General features: G+C 42.3%; 1 protein-coding gene across 3 annotated transcripts in view; it reads right to left on the reverse strand.

Annotated features, from left to right (window-relative positions):
• UBAP1 (ubiquitin associated protein 1) overlaps window positions 1-17594 on the reverse strand; it is a 30722-nt gene extending 13128 nt beyond the window's left edge. The window contains exons 1-3 of one of the 3 annotated variants that reach the window (XM_088520164.1): window positions 17522-17592; window positions 14657-14766; window positions 2297-2337 (exon numbers count right to left, since the gene is read on the reverse strand). In XM_088520164.1, the coding sequence (XP_088376290.1) occupies window positions 2297-2330 (34 nt within the window). In that variant the 5' untranslated portion in view covers window positions 2331-2337; window positions 14657-14766; window positions 17522-17592. Of the gene's footprint in view, window positions 1-2296; window positions 2338-9421; window positions 9522-14656; window positions 14767-17521 lie in introns of all 3 variants that reach the window. The other 2 variants (XM_088520162.1, XM_088520163.1) reach the window with 2 other exon arrangements.
• Between the last annotated feature and the right edge of the window lie 1699 nt (window positions 17595-19293).

Consider the following 19293-nt stretch of genomic DNA (forward strand, 5'->3'; position numbering starts at 1 on the left):
TTTTATGGAAGGATAACATTTCTGCCTGCACAAATCTAATGGGGAAGGGCACAAGCTTTGCTTTATGCTGTTTAAACAAAGCCCACATATAAAGTATCATGCAAAACAGTGTTTTAATGGTCACATGCTCAAACGAAGCAATTATAGCTCAAAAAATCCTGTTACTTAATATGGCTATTAGCTATTTCATCTTTTTTATGGACTTAAAAGTACTTATGGACTTACTGTGGAAGGTCTGAGAATAGCCCTGGCAAAACTGTACCTGCCAAACTGATCTACAATGTAGTGTATGATATTCCTGGCCCAAGGAATAACTAGAGGAGATTAAATTTCTCTCCATTCTAGCGTAATGCAGTAATCATCAGCCACCTAGTAGAACCATTCTCCATTTTGACAGCATATTGAAAATAATTCAGATCAAGACAGTTACCAGTTATCACCGGGTAACAGTTTGAAACTTTTAACTTCCAGAAAGTGGGATCAAAAGCTTTCAAACTGTACAGCAGTACTGAGAATACAACTGTAATCTTGCACTGCAGTTGATATATCCTTTGCACACCAGGTGAAAGCTGCATTTCGAGATGCCACTGATTATTAGAACCGAGTCCTGAACTTCCTATTAAAGTGATGGGACAGCACTTGAAGCTAAGACAGCTAAGAGCACTCTCCAAGAAAGGAAAGGGTTTCCTTCCTTTCCAGCTGCAGCTCCCATCTTCACCTCAACAGCAATACAACAAATAGCAAAAACAACAGTAAATGTGAGGAATATATTAGCTATGTCAACCCACTTCCATCAGCTTGTCAGAGCTACTAAGCTAGAAGGTAGCTCTTTATACTTTACATTAAGCTGAATTTCAGTTAGTGGGATTGATTCTTACTGATCCTGAAGGATTGTCCTGGTCATTTTTAGAGACATAACAAGCCAAGGAATTTGCTTCACTGCTGCTAACAAACTACTGCCAGCCATAGCTCTGCTGATATCATTAGGAACAGAGGGTACACAACAGCGTAGATACGGTTAGCTGGTGAGGTTACAGCATCATTTCTTCTGATCTCATTATTTTGCTGCCCAGGGCATGTTCCAATACACTGTACTGTTCTAAGAAACACTTAAGGCAGGTTGATTTGTAGCTCTGAGCAGTGCCTATACTAGCCTGCTTTAGGAAGCAGAGAAGTGCAAGCAGGCTCCAAGATTAGCAGGTTAGAGCATTCACAGAGACTGTTCACACACACGAGAGAATAACTGCTTAACAGCTGGCAGCCACCTAAGGACTTGCTCCTCTGACAGGACTACTGGTCCAGAACAAGGGAGGCCATCTAAAAATCAAGTTTCCATGGACCATTTTTATGAATTCTTGGTCACACACCTAAATCAGGCATTCCTTACTCTATGTACTTTACACTTACAAGTGCTTTATACTTGCAAGAATGAACAAAAAACCCTGAATAGCAAAGCTCAGGGCAAAGGGAATGCTTTGGGACTCTCTTATGTGAAAGATAATCCAAACAGATCAAGTTCGAGTTTCTAAAAGCAGAAATCCCTGTGGCATTTAGAGTCACATTAGGAATTTCACAGGAACCTACCAATACAGCCTTAAATAAGTGATTTGAAGACACTGCATTACATATGTGCAATAAATCACTTCAGCGTTCCACAGAAATACTAGTCCTTCCAGATTTATACCCCATTTTCTAAAAGATAATTGTAGAGAAACAAGTAATTCTTATGGCAACAGCTCACTGCAGAAAGTTATATACCCCAAATGCTGGAAGAATTCAACCTCAAGGAATTTCTTTTCTTCACCCACCTAACTGCAAACTACTGAAACAGATCAAGTCCAGCTACTGAGATACAGTCCAAACTTGCCAAAAAAATCACTGCTAAGCAAAAAGCAACTATGACTCAGTGATATAATATAAGCTTTCCTTTAATCCAGTTTCTCACTTGACTTCCATAGAAAGGAACTGCAAGTCTCATGTCTGCCTCAATAAACGTCAGATGGGTATCACAATCGCAGTTCAGCTTTGATTTTGGAGGGAGAAGGGGGAGATGCTGTTTTGCCATAAGTGGGGAAACCAGCCACAGGCATAGCAGCCTAATGAGAGCACGGCCACAGCATCAGCACTGCAAGCAACCATGAAAAATAGGAATTCAAAGCAGTTCAGCCTCCAAGTGGATTGTTAGGAATGAAGAAAGTTGTCTCTATTACTTTCTGGCCCTGGGACGTTAGTCAAAAGCAATATAATACTAAGGTTCATCCTTTTGAATAGAAAATGGATACCAAGTTTCACTTACCATGAGAATCGGATCCCAGTTTCTTAGAAGCCATTTAGAACCTGAAAAACATTTCCAAACAGCTTCAATAACTTTAAAACGTGCAGCACAGCATAATTCTCTACAGTTCTAAAGTCTTAACTCTAAATTTAGAGTCAGTTCACTTCAGATACTTTTTCTACTTATCCTTTTCCTAAATTACACAGGCAAACTCAATACTCCAAGAAACAATTGACAAAACAGGTAACTTGGTGCAGCGTCTGAATGTAAATGACAGAAGACAAGAACCACTGGGTGGGTATGGAAAGCACAGAGGGAGTTCTAGATTTCTGAGCTTACTGAGCCCATTCCTACCAAGCCCCAACTAAGCACCTTCTGCCTTCCCTGGAATTAAGAAAAGCTCTTCCTACTGGAAATACCACACTGATCCTCTTCAGTTTAATCTGTCTTATCTAAAAGATATACCATGGTATCGAGTGTGCACAGTGAGCCAGCACTGCACTTGTCTAGATGCACTGGAAAACATATGGATTGGTACCATGTGAGAAGAACTCAGCCAAAGCGCAGAAGCTTCTCAGCACACACAAGCAAAAGCAAAACCAACAACAGTTAGCATCCATTGCCCATGCAATTTTACCAATAACTTCTTTAATCGGAGAAATCAAAGCAAATATTCCAAGGCTAAGATGTTAAGCGTGGGAATGAGCATCTATGCAGCTCTTAAACACCAAGCAGGACTGTCTTGAGGGGACAGCTTTGTAGAACAGGCTACAGTGTTTTAGAGCTGACTGATCATCTAATACTCTGCTCCAGGATGTTTGCAATATGGTCAGCAATGCAGTGGTTTCTTTTGCTGCACATCACAAGATCTCCTTCTCAAAACACCCCAGCTTAATTCTTTAAATAACTGAATTTGTAAGTTCTACTTCGACATTACACATGACCATGAATCAGAGTTGCCTTTTGTTCAGGAGCCCTCCAGCTGGTGGGCTGAAAGGCCCAGATGATGTTCTTCAAAACCATAAAGTTGTCTGGTACATCCACACCAGCAGCACACAGGGTTCACACCTAATTTGCAATAGACCTGACATTCACACCCATCATTCCCCAAGTGAAGTCTTAGTCTTCCTCCTCAGTGTTTCCATTGAAGAAACAACTGCAAAGCTCCTTTTAAAGAAAGGGTGTCAAAAGGCTGGGATTACACAGAGTTTTCTAGCTCCCATACCTCCCATTCTTCCTACCAGCAGCTGACATGTTTGGGAAGCGTAAGGGGCAAGAAAAGTTAATTTCAAGTATTTTGGGGGAGCCTCTGCAGATGGGCACACATCCTTTCAACATTAAAAGAAAAAGCGAGTCAATACTAATGGGATTCAACACACTGATAAAATCGAATCTGTAATAGGAAGATAATCCTGGTGAAAACCTCCCCAAACACTGCAATCTGACAGGAGGCTACGGTGAGTGGGTCACACTGGGCAACTCCACCATTCCTTAGCCATAAATCCTTGTGCCATTTTGCAATGTTCATCAGGTTCTCAGCACACCTGATCACCTCTCTCAGTGTGGTTGTATTTCCAGAAACATGACAGTAAGTCAGAGAACCAGTTTTGGCCCTAGCGGGTGATGGCTCCTCTCATGGGAGGAAGGTCTTGCAGCTCCAAAGGCAGCAGAGAAATTAGGTCAAACAGCACAGACAAATGTGCCTCGCGAAGAGCACTCCTGCGGGCTGGCAAGGGCAGAGCCACGAAGCGCAGAGCAAGTGAGGCTGGACAACATCTCTGGAGATCGTTTAGTCCAATCCCCTGCTCGAGCAGGGTCATCTAGAGCATATTTCACATGCATGTCCATGGAGGTCTCTGACATCCCCAGGGAGGACAACTCTACAAGTATGTCCTGTGGCTGCTTCTCCACTGCTGTTGTGGAGACAAAGCAGGTGCAAGGCCTCTAGGCACGTTCCCAAACTCCTCAATTCTTATTCCTTCTAGTTACCTCTTTTTTGAAGTTGTAGGGTTTTTTGTTTGTTTGGTTGGTTTTGTTTTAGCTTTTTTTAATTTTGACAAAGGGGAGGTAACTAACTCCCTTATACCAGCAATCAAACTGACTGGATTTTTTTGTTGCGCAGCAGCAGTTATCTAGAGCCTCAATTACCAAAAGTAACTTAGTCCAGACTTCAGCAACATAAGGGACAATGCAAAGATATAATTTGCAAAACAGCAATTTATATCCCCCTCTCCAGCAGGATGTAGTAGAGACATACTGAATTTACCGTCTCACACACTGACCTCAGCTAAAGGAACTCTGCACTACCAGGAAACTGCTAATTCCCTCTAGGGACATTAAAAGCAGGGTGCACACATCCTGTGAAGGCAAACGTGCAAGTCAAGCATTCAGAGGATTTTGCGTTAATATAACCGTCTGAGGCTGAATAAAGTCTCAGATGTAACCTCACTGCTGAAAAAGTATCCCATATGAGCAAGAAGTGTCTTGATTTGGCTGGCAATACTGTATCAAAATCTTAAGTGGTCGCCAGGCACTTACTTACACTGACTGCAAGATACCCTATTTTAAACTACAGAACTAGCTAACACATTAATAGCAAAAACAACATGAGAATACACCTGTTCCAGGAAAAAAAAAAAGTCACACTTTAGGTTCAAACAGTATTCAAGCTCGAGGCCCAAGAGCTCTCCCTGATGTACTGGGAGCACACACTTATTAAGGAATCACAGAAAATACTGCAACAGGCTGCTATCCACATTTCGGCACCTCCTTTCCAAAGAGTGTTTAATAGCAAGTGATGTCTTTTGAACCTGATTAGTCAACAGGCTATTTGTGGACCTCTGAAAAGCATCTTGCTCTTGGTCTACCTGCCAGCTAGAAAAAAAGAAGTCTGCAGTCAGTTAAAAGTTTTAAGACTAATTTGGCTATGTTTCTAGGCCCAAGCAATATTTGCTCAGGCCTGCTACATTACACGATATGGACACACATTTGTTACCAGTCTTTGGAAACTTAAAGGACTGCTGAAAATGTCTTTTCCAAGATACTACACATTGTGGAGGCCAAGTACACAAAACTGAGGATGGATTCACTCACTGAAACTGCAGAAAGACTTGCATCACTTTCATGCTGCTTATTTTAAAATCAAGGAGTACTAATGACTCAATGGTGAATTCGAACAGCGGAAAGCATTCCCATTCAAGCATTTGGCTGATACATGACAGGTACTTCAGATTTAGGAAACATTTTCAAAGTTTGCCCTCAAACTACCTGTTTCAGCACAAGTTGGAGACTATGACTAACACCAGGATTCCACATATAGCCTCACACAAATACAGCTACAGACCGCCTGCCGCTAAGATAACACAAGTTAAAATTCTCACATCAAACCTTCCCAGTGTAAGCATTCAATCCAAAGCATCCTTACATAGTTGAGACCTCTCAGAGCGTGCAAAAAGTCAATTACAAAGTTTAACACAAGGAAAATTCACATTTTGGTTACTGCAGTCTCCAAAGAGATGACACCACGCAGGAACCTGCAGCAGCTACTCTGCTTTGCACATTTAACAATTCTCCAAATCTGGAGCACATTCACCTAGCTGGCTACCTGGAGGTGATTACCTTTCTTACAGTATGATGACACTGAGCCACTGATAACTGCTGTTTTAGTAAAGTCATTGTAAAAGTGGATTTGACATGTTGCAGCCACATCCCCTTCAGCAAAAAAAGGCATCACTTTCACCAATTTGAACAAGGGAAAAAAAACAACAACAAAATTACTTAGGTAATCTGTAGTAATCCCTTCAAGCACCATGCAATCCAGAGATAAAGCGGTGGCTCTATTGGAGAACCAAGGAACCTCAAGCAAATGAGACTATCACGGAACCTAACATGGACATGAAGGTCTCATTTGACTTTCAGTAGCCACTAGTTAAAATACATCTCCTGAAACACCTTCATCTCACGCGATACAAGTACAACCAATCAGGCTACGTGTAACCAGTTTCAGGGCAGGCATCACAGTAGTGACAAGCGGAGGGTGGGAAGAAGGAAAGAGCTAGAGATGAAATATCCTCACTGCACACAACATGCACACATCAAAGTCTGGATCGCTGCCCTGGAACGCTGTTGGGGTTGTTTAAGACAAACTAAATTAATGTGATGCTTACAGACTGTGAAGTGACTGAGAGACAGTGGACCCAGAACCAGTAAGACAGTGGTTATTTAAAAGCATTTCTAGAATACACGAGGGGGAAGGACAAGGAGAAGAGTCTGTGCAGAGCAGGTCTACACACGTATCACATTACTGGATTAGAGACACCACATTCTCTAATGATGCTGACAGCCCCTGTTATGGAGCCCTTCACGCAGATGCTGAATAGTCTTTCCAGCAGTGATGAGCATTAAGAGAAATGTGTTTCTCAAATGGTGCAGCTGCTTAATGTGACATAGTGCCCAGTTACATCCTTTGCTTCAGTATATACCAATCAGTGGGGAATTAAATTGGAAGACAGCTCTTCGACACTGTCTGAAAAGTGCTGCATCTCTCGCTCTGTTGTTCCATATAGATTAATTACAGTGAATCTCGGGCATCTATAGCTACGCAGCTCTCCTCACACAATGTGCTACTTTGTTCATTAAAGACACACTTGCTAAAAACGCATATTTGAGTTGGTTAAGAATATAAGGTACTTAACTGGTAAGAAACAGCCCCCTCCTTCCTTAAGGTTCTGACTGCACATTGGGTTAGAAGGTAATTAGCCCTAAATTTCACCCAGTAACAAGGGAAAAAAAGAAATGCAGTAATGTTACAGTAAATGAATACAACAGGATTTCAATCACTGAATTCGGATACCAGCCATACCAGTTTCCAGGGAAGCTGAAACTTATGAACTGCATCAACCTCTAAAATTGCAGGTTTCACACACAGGGGCATTAAAAAAGTAACTCACCTACTATATGCACTGGTCAAATCTGAACAGTGCAAGCTCTTATTTTGGCCAGAGACTGTCTTGGCAAATAAGAGTATCAAAGATGCACTTATTCTAAGCTTACATTTCACTGTGTCAACAAGCAGGTATCCTATTCAAAAAGGAAGCTTTCCAAAAAAGAAGGACTATCATAAAAGAAAGCCATCCTCAACTAGTGTTTAAGAGAGGCCTCATTTCCCAATCCTTGGAAAATAAGGGGATAGCTCCAGTTCTGCCAAGTCTAAAGGCAGATGTGGCACTTAGGATGCAGTTTCTACTACTGACTTAGATTAAGTTATTTAAGATAACTCTCACTATCAGTAAGAACAATAAAAACCTCACAATGAAATAATAATGAAATAAGTTCTAAATTTGATGGAATATTCTGCTCTATTGAGTAGAATAACTGCTTTAACTCACCATTTTCATATCTAAAGTTTTGTATAGAAAACATCTACCACATCTGAGAGTCTAAAATAATAATGTGGAAGGCACCTAGTAACTACTAACAAGTTTAACTGCTTCAGCTTAGCTAGCACAAGATATACTACTAAAAAAGAAACAAATCTAACAGCAGTCTCAGTATTAGATAGAGTCAGGTATAAATGTTAACTTGGCTAGGTAAGTCACTTCAGAGGGAATGTAATAATTTAATTTAAGCCTCCCCTAACTACAGCCACTTTGTTTTGGTCAAAATGGATTAAAAAATACTAGAACATTCTGCACATTTAAAATGCAAGCCTGGAACCCAGAACAGCTTAAGTTAAATAAGCTTAAATATGATGTAGTAAGATTTCAACATGCAACAGCCTCACCATGAAGTTCATAAATCTTGTTAGTACTTCAGACTTTCCCAAGCTACTTATGAAAAGAATTAGACAAGCACTCTCAACATGCTGCCAACATAAAACTACTTCTGCCATTAACCAGAACATCCAGTCTCTTTAATGCAGAAATAAAAGAAAAAAGCTTAAAACTTCACAGTTTCTGATGTTCTTTGAGTATAAAGAAGAGTATAAGCCTTTTTTGTATGTGTAACATAGCATGAACTAAAGTTTCAAAACAGAAGACTAAAATTTGCCAGCAGGCCAAACATCAGCTGTCATTTCATATACTCAAACTCAGCCAAAAATAGGTGTGTTGCGCTCTGCAGGAATAACAGACAGCGTTAAACCACTGCCAATTCACCAATCACATATACAGCCCACTCTCACAACAGTGTTTTCCCAGCAAAACTCAATATAGTCCTGACAGAAAATGCAGCCTTTAACCCTCCACCTACACACAGTTATCAGCTATCTCTGCCCTGTGGGCTAAAACCTCCAACTAAGCATTGGACCTACTGCTTCAAAACCCTGCCTGCACCCACTGCAAATTAAAACCAGTTTAAGTACACATAAGGCCAGCAGCAGCAGCCTTAGTTATTTAGTAATACACCTCCTTTCTCTCAAACAGGAGAGTCAAATTCTAATAATGCAAGTTTTTGTCAAATTCACTTAATTCAGAGTGCACTTCGAGACATATGAGAGGAAGTGTTTTCCAAACTTATTACCGAAGTGTCTGAGAGCTGATCATGGGTTACTGTGAAAGTGTTTCTTATCAAACACTTTTCCAGAAAGGGAGTATTTATAAAAACCTTAATTCGTTTGGAACAAAGTTTCCTGATGTTCACAACTTAACTTCTTACTGCCATCAAGGCATAGGCAAACCAAGCTTAGGAAAGAGATCAGAACTCTGTCTCAGGTACTATAGATGTAGATCTTCATACACTCCTGACTTCTGGAGAGTTTTAAGCACTTTGTGCCAGTGACATTTTGATTGCTGGTCAATCTCAACTTTCAACACCAGCTCTTTTTATCCTAAACTCATATCTACTGGCCTAGAAGCAACATATCTGTCATTATCCAACCTTAGTTGTAAAGCTGAGATTGAGGGCAAAAAAGCACATGCAGAAATACCCAGCTGAACAGATCGTCAGCTTTGCTGCACTGATGAATGAAGTTGATAGCTGATGAAAAACTGACCACGAAAGGTGAACACTCACTTTTTACAAGTTCACTGAGCTGAGGTCTCAGCAACACTGTGTTCCTTCCCAGACTAAGGCAACAAAACCAGGCAGCCAAACTTAAAATCTAGAAATGAGTCAAGGTACTAAAAATATTACCCCATTGGTTCTTACCTAGACCTTACTGCAATCTCATTTCATCTCCAGATAAGCCTGCTTTCATGCCTTTTTTTTCTTCCCAAATAGGACTGAATGACGCTGTTAAAAAGATGATCTAGAAAGGAAATAATACGAGTAGTTAACAGCAAATTAAATTCTGCTACCAGAAGTCATGCTTCAAAGAAAGATGAGTTCCAGTCAGTCTAATTAAACGCAGAACAAGCGCATAATGAAGCGCAGAGAACACAAAACCGTTAAAGCGGAGGGTTACACCTCAAGTTTTAGACCTTAATTACTTCTTCGAAAGGTCTGTTAAGAAAAGGCTAAAACTGGCAACAAAGATCAAATCCTGCTCTATAAAACCCAGGAACTTAAGTGTCATTGTGTGGCATGGAGAGAAAAAAAAAAAAAATCAGCAGGAGCCAAAGCAGTGGTGCCAATACCAAGCACACCTTATCATTCAACTTATTTGGATCACAAGAAATTAAGGTGTCTTTAGTGAGCTTGTCTAGTATAAGAAAAGCAAGTGTCTAGCTTTGCGCAAAAAGTCAAACTGAATTTGCCTTAAACTATAATTAGTTGGTTCCTTGCAAAATCAGAATATGAAGAGTCTGATCAGAAAGCTTCAAAGCAGCTTGTGCTATCTGGAGGCAGCAGAGTCCAGGGCTGAAAAACTTCCTGCTGGCAATCTCTTGACCTTGAGGTTCTCAGGCAGCACAGGCAACTCTAAGGCCACTACTTGGGACTGCTCAAGCTGTTCAGCCAGAGCGCAGCAGAGTTCAGAAAAGGAAGTGACGAGGTCCAAGAAAAAAAGTCAGTATGTCATTTAAACAAGGTCCACTGTGTTTCAACCGCCACAGCTGAGCTTACCAGTAATTAACATATGAGCATTTGCAAACAACCCTCACCCTTTGGGAAGCAAAGGACGGCAGCTCCAAAGTCCCTTGGCCACATGTTTCAGCCACATCCCAGTTTGTAAACTTGCTTTTACAGAAGGACTTTCTAAACGAGTCTGTATCACAAGCAAAAGTCCCCCTGATAAGCTGACGCCATCAGCTATGGGCAACAAGATATTCAGCACGTCCTTAAGCATTACAAAATGAACCCTATACCCGTAATTCCAATTATTTTCATGTTAACGCTTGCAATTCCTCACTAAGTGGAGAGAGGACAAAAAGACATACCAATGAATAAATCTGCTTTAAAACAGCAATTCTGTCTGCTCCCTGGCACAGCAATCATGCATTAGGAGTTAATGTTCGGAGCAGACACATTTGGGAACACGCATTAACTGGAAACCTGCTCTGCACTTCAGACATCGAATCATCTTTCAGTCGGGAAAATACAGAACAAAACCCAGAAAGTCATGAAGCTATGAAGGAGAAACACAATTACCAGACACCCAAAGATAAGAGCATTTGAAGAACAAGCTACAGTTTCAGGCTTAAGTAGAAAGAAAGAGGTAAAAGACATCCAAAAGACATCCTAACCATTAACACGCACCCCCAGACAAAATCTGAAAGGCTACAGGGTATTCATAGGGCCAAGAACCAAGTGTTCTTGCACACGCTTGCCCACACTGTGCCCTCAAACTTTCTGCAGGGCAGAAAGTCATTTTGCTGAAACTCCACATACCATCACCATCCCGTAGCTCTCCCACAAGGATGATCTGAGGCATCTAGTAAGAAATAAAATCTATCCCTGTTTCACAGGTGTGGGGAGCAGGGTACAATGCTAAAGCGGTTTGCCTGCAGTGATCCAGCTCTTCCAGCAACAAAATCAGAGCAGAATTGTATTTCACAAATACAAACCCAGAGCTGTCTCAAGGATTTTACTGCATCCTCTCAAGTCTGGCTAGCACTGCTGTCCTTCAGTTTTCCCTTTTAAACCACTCCTACTCAGCTTTCATCTTACTCCAAAACCCTAAATTTGTTCTTCTGCATTTATGAAGCTGTATTTATTCAAAAAACTTTCTAAATTACTATTTGAAGCTCTTTTAAATTTGCAATTTTGGCATACGCTATTTTCAGTCTCACCTACCTGTACAATTTTTCCCGCATATTAGCCATTTCTTCAACATCACCAGTAATGAATGCAAGCACTGGTTATTCATAGTTCCAAGCGTTTCAAACAGCTCCTTTTGTGTGCAAGAGAAGCCCTCAGAAATGCATTTAGTCCCCTTCTCTCAGGGAACCTTATCAAGTTTGACTGAGCTTCACCAACTCAAGGCCTTACTTTCATTTCATAGCTAGAGTGGAGTGAGTAGTTGGATGTAACAGCCCCATGACCATCTAACAGCTCTGCCAACAGCTTTTCCTCTCTACCAGCAGCAACACAGGACTGCTAAGAGGGTATTAATCCATCTCGGCAGACAGATGATCATTAAGGTGAGGAAAAAAAAAAAAAAAAGGAAAAACAAAAACAATTCCTGCTGCCTTGTAAGCAGAAAGATTATGAGCTGCCTATTTTCCAACTCACATGTTATATTCCCCTTCCCTGTCATTTGAGAATCAGTCCAGTCTGCCCCTTTTAACCAGCACAGCTGATTCAATGCAGCTTAATTTAGAAAACAAATCCAATGCTGTGTATTAATCACAGAAGCATCCATTCCTTAATAGCATTAAATTACAGGAGGAATATGCCTCAAAGTGCTTGGAGTGAGTAGGATAGATGCAAAATTTCTCTCAACTTGAAAGGAAAGAAGGAAGACCTTTTCATTAGCAAGTACAACCTCTTCAGAATGTAGCCAACTCCTTGCACTTCACTTTGGCTTGTTTCAACTGCTTGCTTCCTTGGAAGGGGAAAGAGGAGCTAGAGAGGAACTTTCTTATCAGTCTGATACCACCTTATTCTCAGCACATCCCAAGAGAGAGAAACACACACATTTGCTTGACTGTAATTACTAAGACTTCTCTAGTTGAAGAACTTCAGGAAGAAGAAACTATGAAATAATTTTAATACAAACAAAAGCATTAATGCCTACTCTTGAATTTGCTATCCAATTTGCATACAAATAAAACCAATATGAACAGTATTAGTTAAAAGCAATAAGTTTTCTTTTCCTTTTACTATTTTTATCTGCACTTGCTTTATAAAGAAATCCCATCACTAAGATCAGACATTCACTGGTCTATAAATATTGATGCATTTAGGGACTTTTTACCAGCTATTAAAAGAATTTCTGGAAAGTCATCAGAAATCATATAATATAAGTTCCCTCTCACAAACAAGAAGGAAACCTGTAACTGCAGATCGCCCAAACTCTATCCTAAAATTGAGAGTTTTCTTTCACAGACAGTTCTGTAGCCTAAAGAATTGTATTTTCCAACTCTTAGCACTATTGAGCCACTTTAGACCCAATCACTTGTGCTTGTTTTAACATAGCAGGAGACTTAACAGATGTGAGAGATAATTCAAGATCATTCCTCAGGACAGTGCCTAGAGAATGATACTTTCCATGGCTCTAGACCTGCTGTTACTTTTATAACTTAAGTACATAACTTTACCATTAAGGTAACTACAGCTTGAGTAATAACCAATCTAGGTTTATAAGGAGCTGACAAGTCTTAGCTGCATATAACATTGCGGAAAATTGCCCCTCAAATCCCCATAGCACACTAGCCTCTGACTGAAACATTGTTTTGCACTACCCCAATTCCTCCATCCATTCATTTCTAAAGCTCAGCTGATACTTGATTTAAGGGGTACATTTACTTACTCATTCCTCCTTCTTCCTAATAAAGAATCTAAATACATTTATTGAAAAGCACAATTAGAAAAAAACATATCTTTACGCTGCTATGGACACAGCAAGCAAAATGAAAGTCAACACCTTTCAGCATTTTTCTACTGAGAAGTCAAATAAAGAGACTGCCAATAAACTGCCTGTGGTCACCTAATACTTAATTAAAAGATAAAACACACATTCTTTTCTCAGACCACATGCATCATAAAGCCTTTCAATTCTTTTTACCCCTACAGACAATCTTATTCCAGATGATTAAGGTTATTTTATTCATATAAACACCTTTCTCCACTGCAGGAGCCTCTCATACTTGTTTTTCAAATTATTATACATTACTGTGCGAAGGCACCACACAGCAGCATTAGTCACTAGGGTGGAACCCAGCATAGCTCAGTTATATTAGCGAAGGAAACGCATGTTCTATAACAATTAGTATGCAGGCTACTCATAAATGAAGAGCCTAATTTTCTTTTAGAGTCCAGAGTTGATGAAGCAAACCAAACTGAACAGTAAACATCTCCATATCTTGATTAAGCACAACACTAACACTGACATAATGCAGTTGGTAATAGAGAATTTTAGAAATCCAGCCTCCAAAGCTTGGGGAATAAATCTCTCCAGGCATGGCTTCATCTGCTGCTAGGCTAGAGGGGTCAAGCAATGCAAGCACAAACATACATCGGAGAAGGGCTTAAATGATCTCTTTCACATAATCAAGCAGGCAGCTATGATGAATCCTGATCTCTGCAATAAGGAGTGGACTTTAAACAGCAGCTCACAACTCTATTATTGGTTTTCAAAATACCAACTCCCAGTGGCTAAATAACTTGGACATATTTGTATTCAGTCCATCTTGCACACAAAGAACTGACAACTACTACTCGGACAGGAATTTAGGCTCTGCCAATTTTCTTAGTTGATATATTATCCCTCTGCCAAACCTGCTGATCAAAAGACAGCTGGGAAAGCACAAGCCAGAATTTCTATTTCAAATCTAATAATCTCCATCTCAACTATAACACAATTGATGCGATACACGGTTATTTCTCTTCTAAAGAATACAAATATTCTTTCCCTTCTAAAGATTTAAAACTTAAGTCAAAATACTAATGCTGTGTTCCCCTTTTTATATACTTGCATATTTCAAATGAATATGGTGCAAGCTTAAAGGATTCTGAAGAAAGCTTATAACCTTTTAAAGACAAAAAAAAAAAAAAAGACACAATTAAATCAGGATGTACAAGCTGTTCTTTCAGAATTCCCAGGCAGAGAAAAGACCACAATCTTCAGCCTTTAAGAAATCTCCTCTTCCATGCAATCAAGGATGGGAATAAATCTGATCTTTCAAAAGAAGAAAAATAATGCTAAGTTTCTCTTGGAATACCCCAACAAGGCTACCCTGACTGCAAGAGGTCACTGGGGACACCGAGCAGGAGCTTAGTCAGACCGAGTCAGACAGTCACAGCATTAAGCAGGGTACTAACATACCAGAGAGGATTACCTACCTAGGCAGTTAACACAGAAAAACCACTAGCTCAGGCCTGTACCAATCCACTGCAAACCCCATCATCAATCACAGACTGCTCCAAGGTGCAAGATCAATCATGTTACCTTCCTGGTTATTAGAAAAAGCAGACACAGCAGAGGGAAAAGAAACCTAAATTTTTGACGCATTCTAAAAGACCTACTTTTATAATACAAAAAGCTATTTTTAATTTGTAAACATCCCTCTCCCCATCACCCCTTCCTTCAAACAGCAGTTTTCAAAACAGCTTCCCAGAACTTTTCAACCATAACTCCTTCACACCTCCTTTACAGTGTCACTGATTTGAATTAATCTGATCAATTTTATATAGCCAGTAAAGTCTTCAGGTAAAAATCCATGTCTAGTGATATTTGAAGCTATCAAGTTTAAGACCAAAAAGGCTGCGGGTGATTACATGGTAAACAAAATGCAAAAGGAGTCTGGTCTAGGAGCTTCTGTGAAGGAAAACAAATATTGACTAATTGATGAGTGATAAATTTAAAGGTGGCACAAATTGCAGAATTCAGGAACAAGCTGATGCCAGAAACTTACAGTACGATGACCAGATACTGACAGCAACATGGAAAATAATTTCAGCTATCAATCACTGGAAGCAACCTAAAACCATACTTTATATAATAAAAAATGGGCAAGATGATGTCTACTGTGGCATTATAGCACTTCTCCCACCTGCGCCAACCAAAGCAGTTTGTGTGATAGTGCTGGATGAGGTAGCCGACTGAATTGATCCAGAAATCCAATTCTTCTCTTGCTGATTAGAGATTATCTCTAGAATAACAAGTGCTGGGCATTACTAGACATTGTATGAATGACGGAGGCACAGTTCTCCCAAGTTTTTGATTATTTCTACCCCTCAGCTATCAAGATGAGCTAAAAAAACTAAGTTTTGCAGCTGAGCTGAATACATTCAGACCAATATTCTGGAACTGAAGATCAAGCCATTAAAAAGAAACTAATGTTTATTCATTTATACGCCCAAGACATGTGTCTATTTTCACTGCACTTATACAAAGCCTCTGTGCCGAGCAAGGACAACGTCTTCCCTGACTCCCCTGCTCAGGAAAGAACCCTCAGTGATGAAACTCGTTGGCCAGATCCAGCCCAGGAGACAGCAACTGAAATACAGTTACTTTCAGTTTTGTTTCAGAGGCTTTGGCATCATGGGCTTGCAAAATCTATATTTCAAGGTAACATATTTTCTCTTCCACTACCCTTAAACTTTTAAAGCAAAGCTTCAACCAGAAGCTACCCAGTTGCAGTGATGATCTCACACAGCAGTGCCACATCCAAACAACATCTCAGAGTGTGCATTAAGGGCATTAAGCAGCAGTACTACTACAGCATGCAGATATTAGCCTAGCATGAGGCTGCAAACAGCCTCGTGCAGCTCAGCCCATCACTGTGGGACTGCTGCTGCCCATACAGCCCTCAGACCTGTTCCCTTCCCTGGAGCTGTTCCGCACAGGGGAGAGAAAGGGGCTGAAAACACAGGAGAAACTGAAATTATATCAGCATCCATTACTCATTTGTTCCTTAATTTGGCTATACTGACTTTTATTTAAGAATATCCATCTCAAAATGTTGAACTTCAAGACAAATACAACATTTGGAGCCTCTAGGTTCCAGAAAAACAGCTATATTCATTTTATAACCAAGCCCATAGTCTACCTCCTTACCTCTACACTAACGAGACAGCATTAATGTCATAAACATCCTGCAGGATTTCTTCTCTTTTTTTTCATTGCTAGGATTTTTTTTTAAATAATTTGGGCAACAGAAACATTCCATAAAGCAGTTAGTCATTTCCTTGTATTGTAACTTCTAATATTGTAAAAAAAGGCAATGCTACCTCCCCCTTTATAGTGATAGATTCTGTGCTATGAAATCTCAGCGAAAGAGAAAAAGAAAGAACCTACGAGAGATATATTGCGCAGCTCCACAAAAGTCTTAATTATTTTCTGCTAGGGAGCATTGATCTAAACAGCAATATCAGGAAGTTAGAAACTACCAGACTGATGGATTCATTCTTACACCGGGCTAAACGCACCCCTGGCATGCCTGCCTGCCCAGGGCAGAGGAAGGCAGCATCCTCTCCCCAGTTCAGAAACAAAACAGCTAACCAGAAAAGATCCAGAAATAAACATTAAGAGAAATACAGAGAGCTACCACCAGCTCGGGAAAAAAAAAAAAAAAAAAAAAAAAAAAAAAAACTTTGGTTCTCAGATGCAGAGCAGACAAGTGCGAACGCAGTACAGACCTATGGACTTAGCAGCGGCAGAGGAAAGACGAGCACCGGGGCTCTCACAACGCAAAGCCAAAAAGAAGCAAATGAAGGCAGCCCTGCCCCGAAGCAGCTCCTCCAAACAGAGGCAGATTCTTCACGAACTTCCTTAACGGCGGAAGCCCTCGCTTCCAAATACCCGCGGACGCCAAACGTTTTACCCCGACTCGGACAGCAACGAGCAGCCCAGCCCGGCCCGCCGCCCTCCCCGGGGCCCAGCCGGGCTACATGCGCATTAAACGCCGCTTCCGGGGACGGAGAGCCCGGCCGTGGTGCGCGGACACCGGGTACAGCGGAGCCACCAGGTCCAGCCCGACCCGCGCGAGGGGCGCCCCCCCGGGACCAGCCGCCCCCAGCCCAGGAGGGGAAACGTCGCCACCGGCCCCGCCCTCCCCCTTGGCCCGCCGTTACCTGCGCGGCGCCTCGCGGCCCCGCGGCGGACGGCTCCGTCCGTGCCTGCGGCCTCCACCGCCCCGCCCCCCCCTACGCAGCCCGCGCCGCGCCGCCGCCAGCCCCTCGCCCGGGGGACGCCATCTTGTCTACCTGCCCTCCGCCTTGCCTCCCCGGCGACGCGCTGGCGTCACGACGCGCGGTCACCTGCCCACGCCCGCCCAATGGGGAGGTGCCCGCCATGACGTCACTACGCCGCGAGAGGGGCGGGTAGAACAGGGGCGGGGAGAGGGGCGGGGCTAGACTAAACCGCGCCCTCTTCCTTGGGGCGGGAGCGGAGTGGGTCCCCATGGCAACGGGGCCCGTCCCCATCCCGTCATGGCGGTCGCTGCCGTTGCCCCCTTCCCGCTGCCGTGCGGCCTTCCCGCCTCGTCGCCTGCCCGCAGGCCCCTCTGTCAGGGACACCAGGGCCTTGGGGGCCCCCGGCACCAAAAAGGGCGGCTGTGCGGGGCAGGACGTGGGGCGAGTTGTGATAAGTTACGGCTACGGGCCGAGAACTGCCGAACTGGAGCAAATCCTTGGGCTTTTCAACCTCAGAGGGAGCTGAAAAGCCTGCGGTGCTCCTCTGTTGTCCTTTTTTCCTTTTTTCCCTTTTTTCAGTTTGCCTTTTCCTGACATTCCTACCTTTGAGGTATTTTCTGTTTTCACTAGGTGACACACACACAGAAGAAGTCGTGAAAGAAAAACTGTTTTTTTTTTTTTTTTTAAGAAAATAAAGCCTTCACAGGTTTCAGGGGATTTGAGGGACCTTCCTCTTCCCCTTTGCTGTTCTCCGTGGTGTCACTTGCAAGAGGGCTGTCCTGGGAGCCCTGAGAGCGCAGGGTTGTCACCAGCAGAATGGCCTGGTGTCAGCTGTGAGCAGGATGCTCAAGTTTGTGTATTCACCAATAAGGGGATTTCCCCACAGTCTGGCTGAAGAGCAGGACAACGGGAGGGGAGACTGAGCGGAGCCATGAGTGAGTGGGACAAAAGAGCATCTGCCAAGAGGTGGGGGCCTTTACAAAGGAGGGAAATAAGGGAATTCTCCCACATTCTTCAGCAAGGGGGACAAAGGAGTCTGGTAACCTTAGGTGAGAACAGATGGCGGGAGGCAGGAGTTTGGTATAGGCGGGCCAGGAAGGCTGTGACTTCTGAGTACCTTGTCCAATGGCGAAAAGAAGAGGGCATCCCTTGGCCAGGAAATTAGGATAAAAGAGGGGCTGCATCCTCCAGCAATTTGAGAGACCCCACAGGGATATGCCCGGTGGACTCTCCCTTTATTCGAATAAAGTTTTAGGACTCCTCTGTCTCTTTTTTGGACATTCAGTTCTTGACAGAGAGATTTTCCGCACAGCTGCTTAGCTGTTATTGCTGTTATCATTATCCTTCTCACTATTATTATTTTGCCTCCTGCTGCCCAAAGAGGTTTTTATTTTTGAGCTGTTCTGATTCTAGCTTTGGGTTTTGTGAGCACAGAAAAGCCACAGGGCAGAGCAGCAAGGGACACACTGGTGTCTCTGCGCTCCAGGCGTTGCTGCTGCAACCTCTGTTTGCTCAAAAACACCCAAGTGAAAAAAACAGCCGGCCGGAGCCTGGCCTGAAACCAGCAACACATCTTACAGCATATCTGTTGTGCCTACAAGGGAAAAGATGCTTTATAAAAATGTATTCATATATTATTTTCGGATTGAATGGCAGTTCAAAACTGTCCTGAGTCGGCAGTCTGTTTTGCCTCGCGCAGGGGATACACCAAGCCAGCGCTCCAGTTCACTCTCATGTTAGGAGCAAACGATCAACGCCGGGTTGGCAGGTACAATACAGCAGCTGCTTGGTTCTGTAGCGTCCCAAAGGGCAACATTTATGTAGCTGTACGTATATTTATGCAC

The sequence above is a fragment of the Tinamus guttatus genome, unplaced genomic scaffold (genome assembly GCF_059628265.1).
Source record: "Tinamus guttatus ecotype Peru unplaced genomic scaffold, ASM5962826v1 Tinamus_guttatus_pri_ptg000081l, whole genome shotgun sequence".
NCBI classification, from domain to species: Eukaryota; Metazoa; Chordata; class Aves; order Tinamiformes; family Tinamidae; genus Tinamus; species Tinamus guttatus.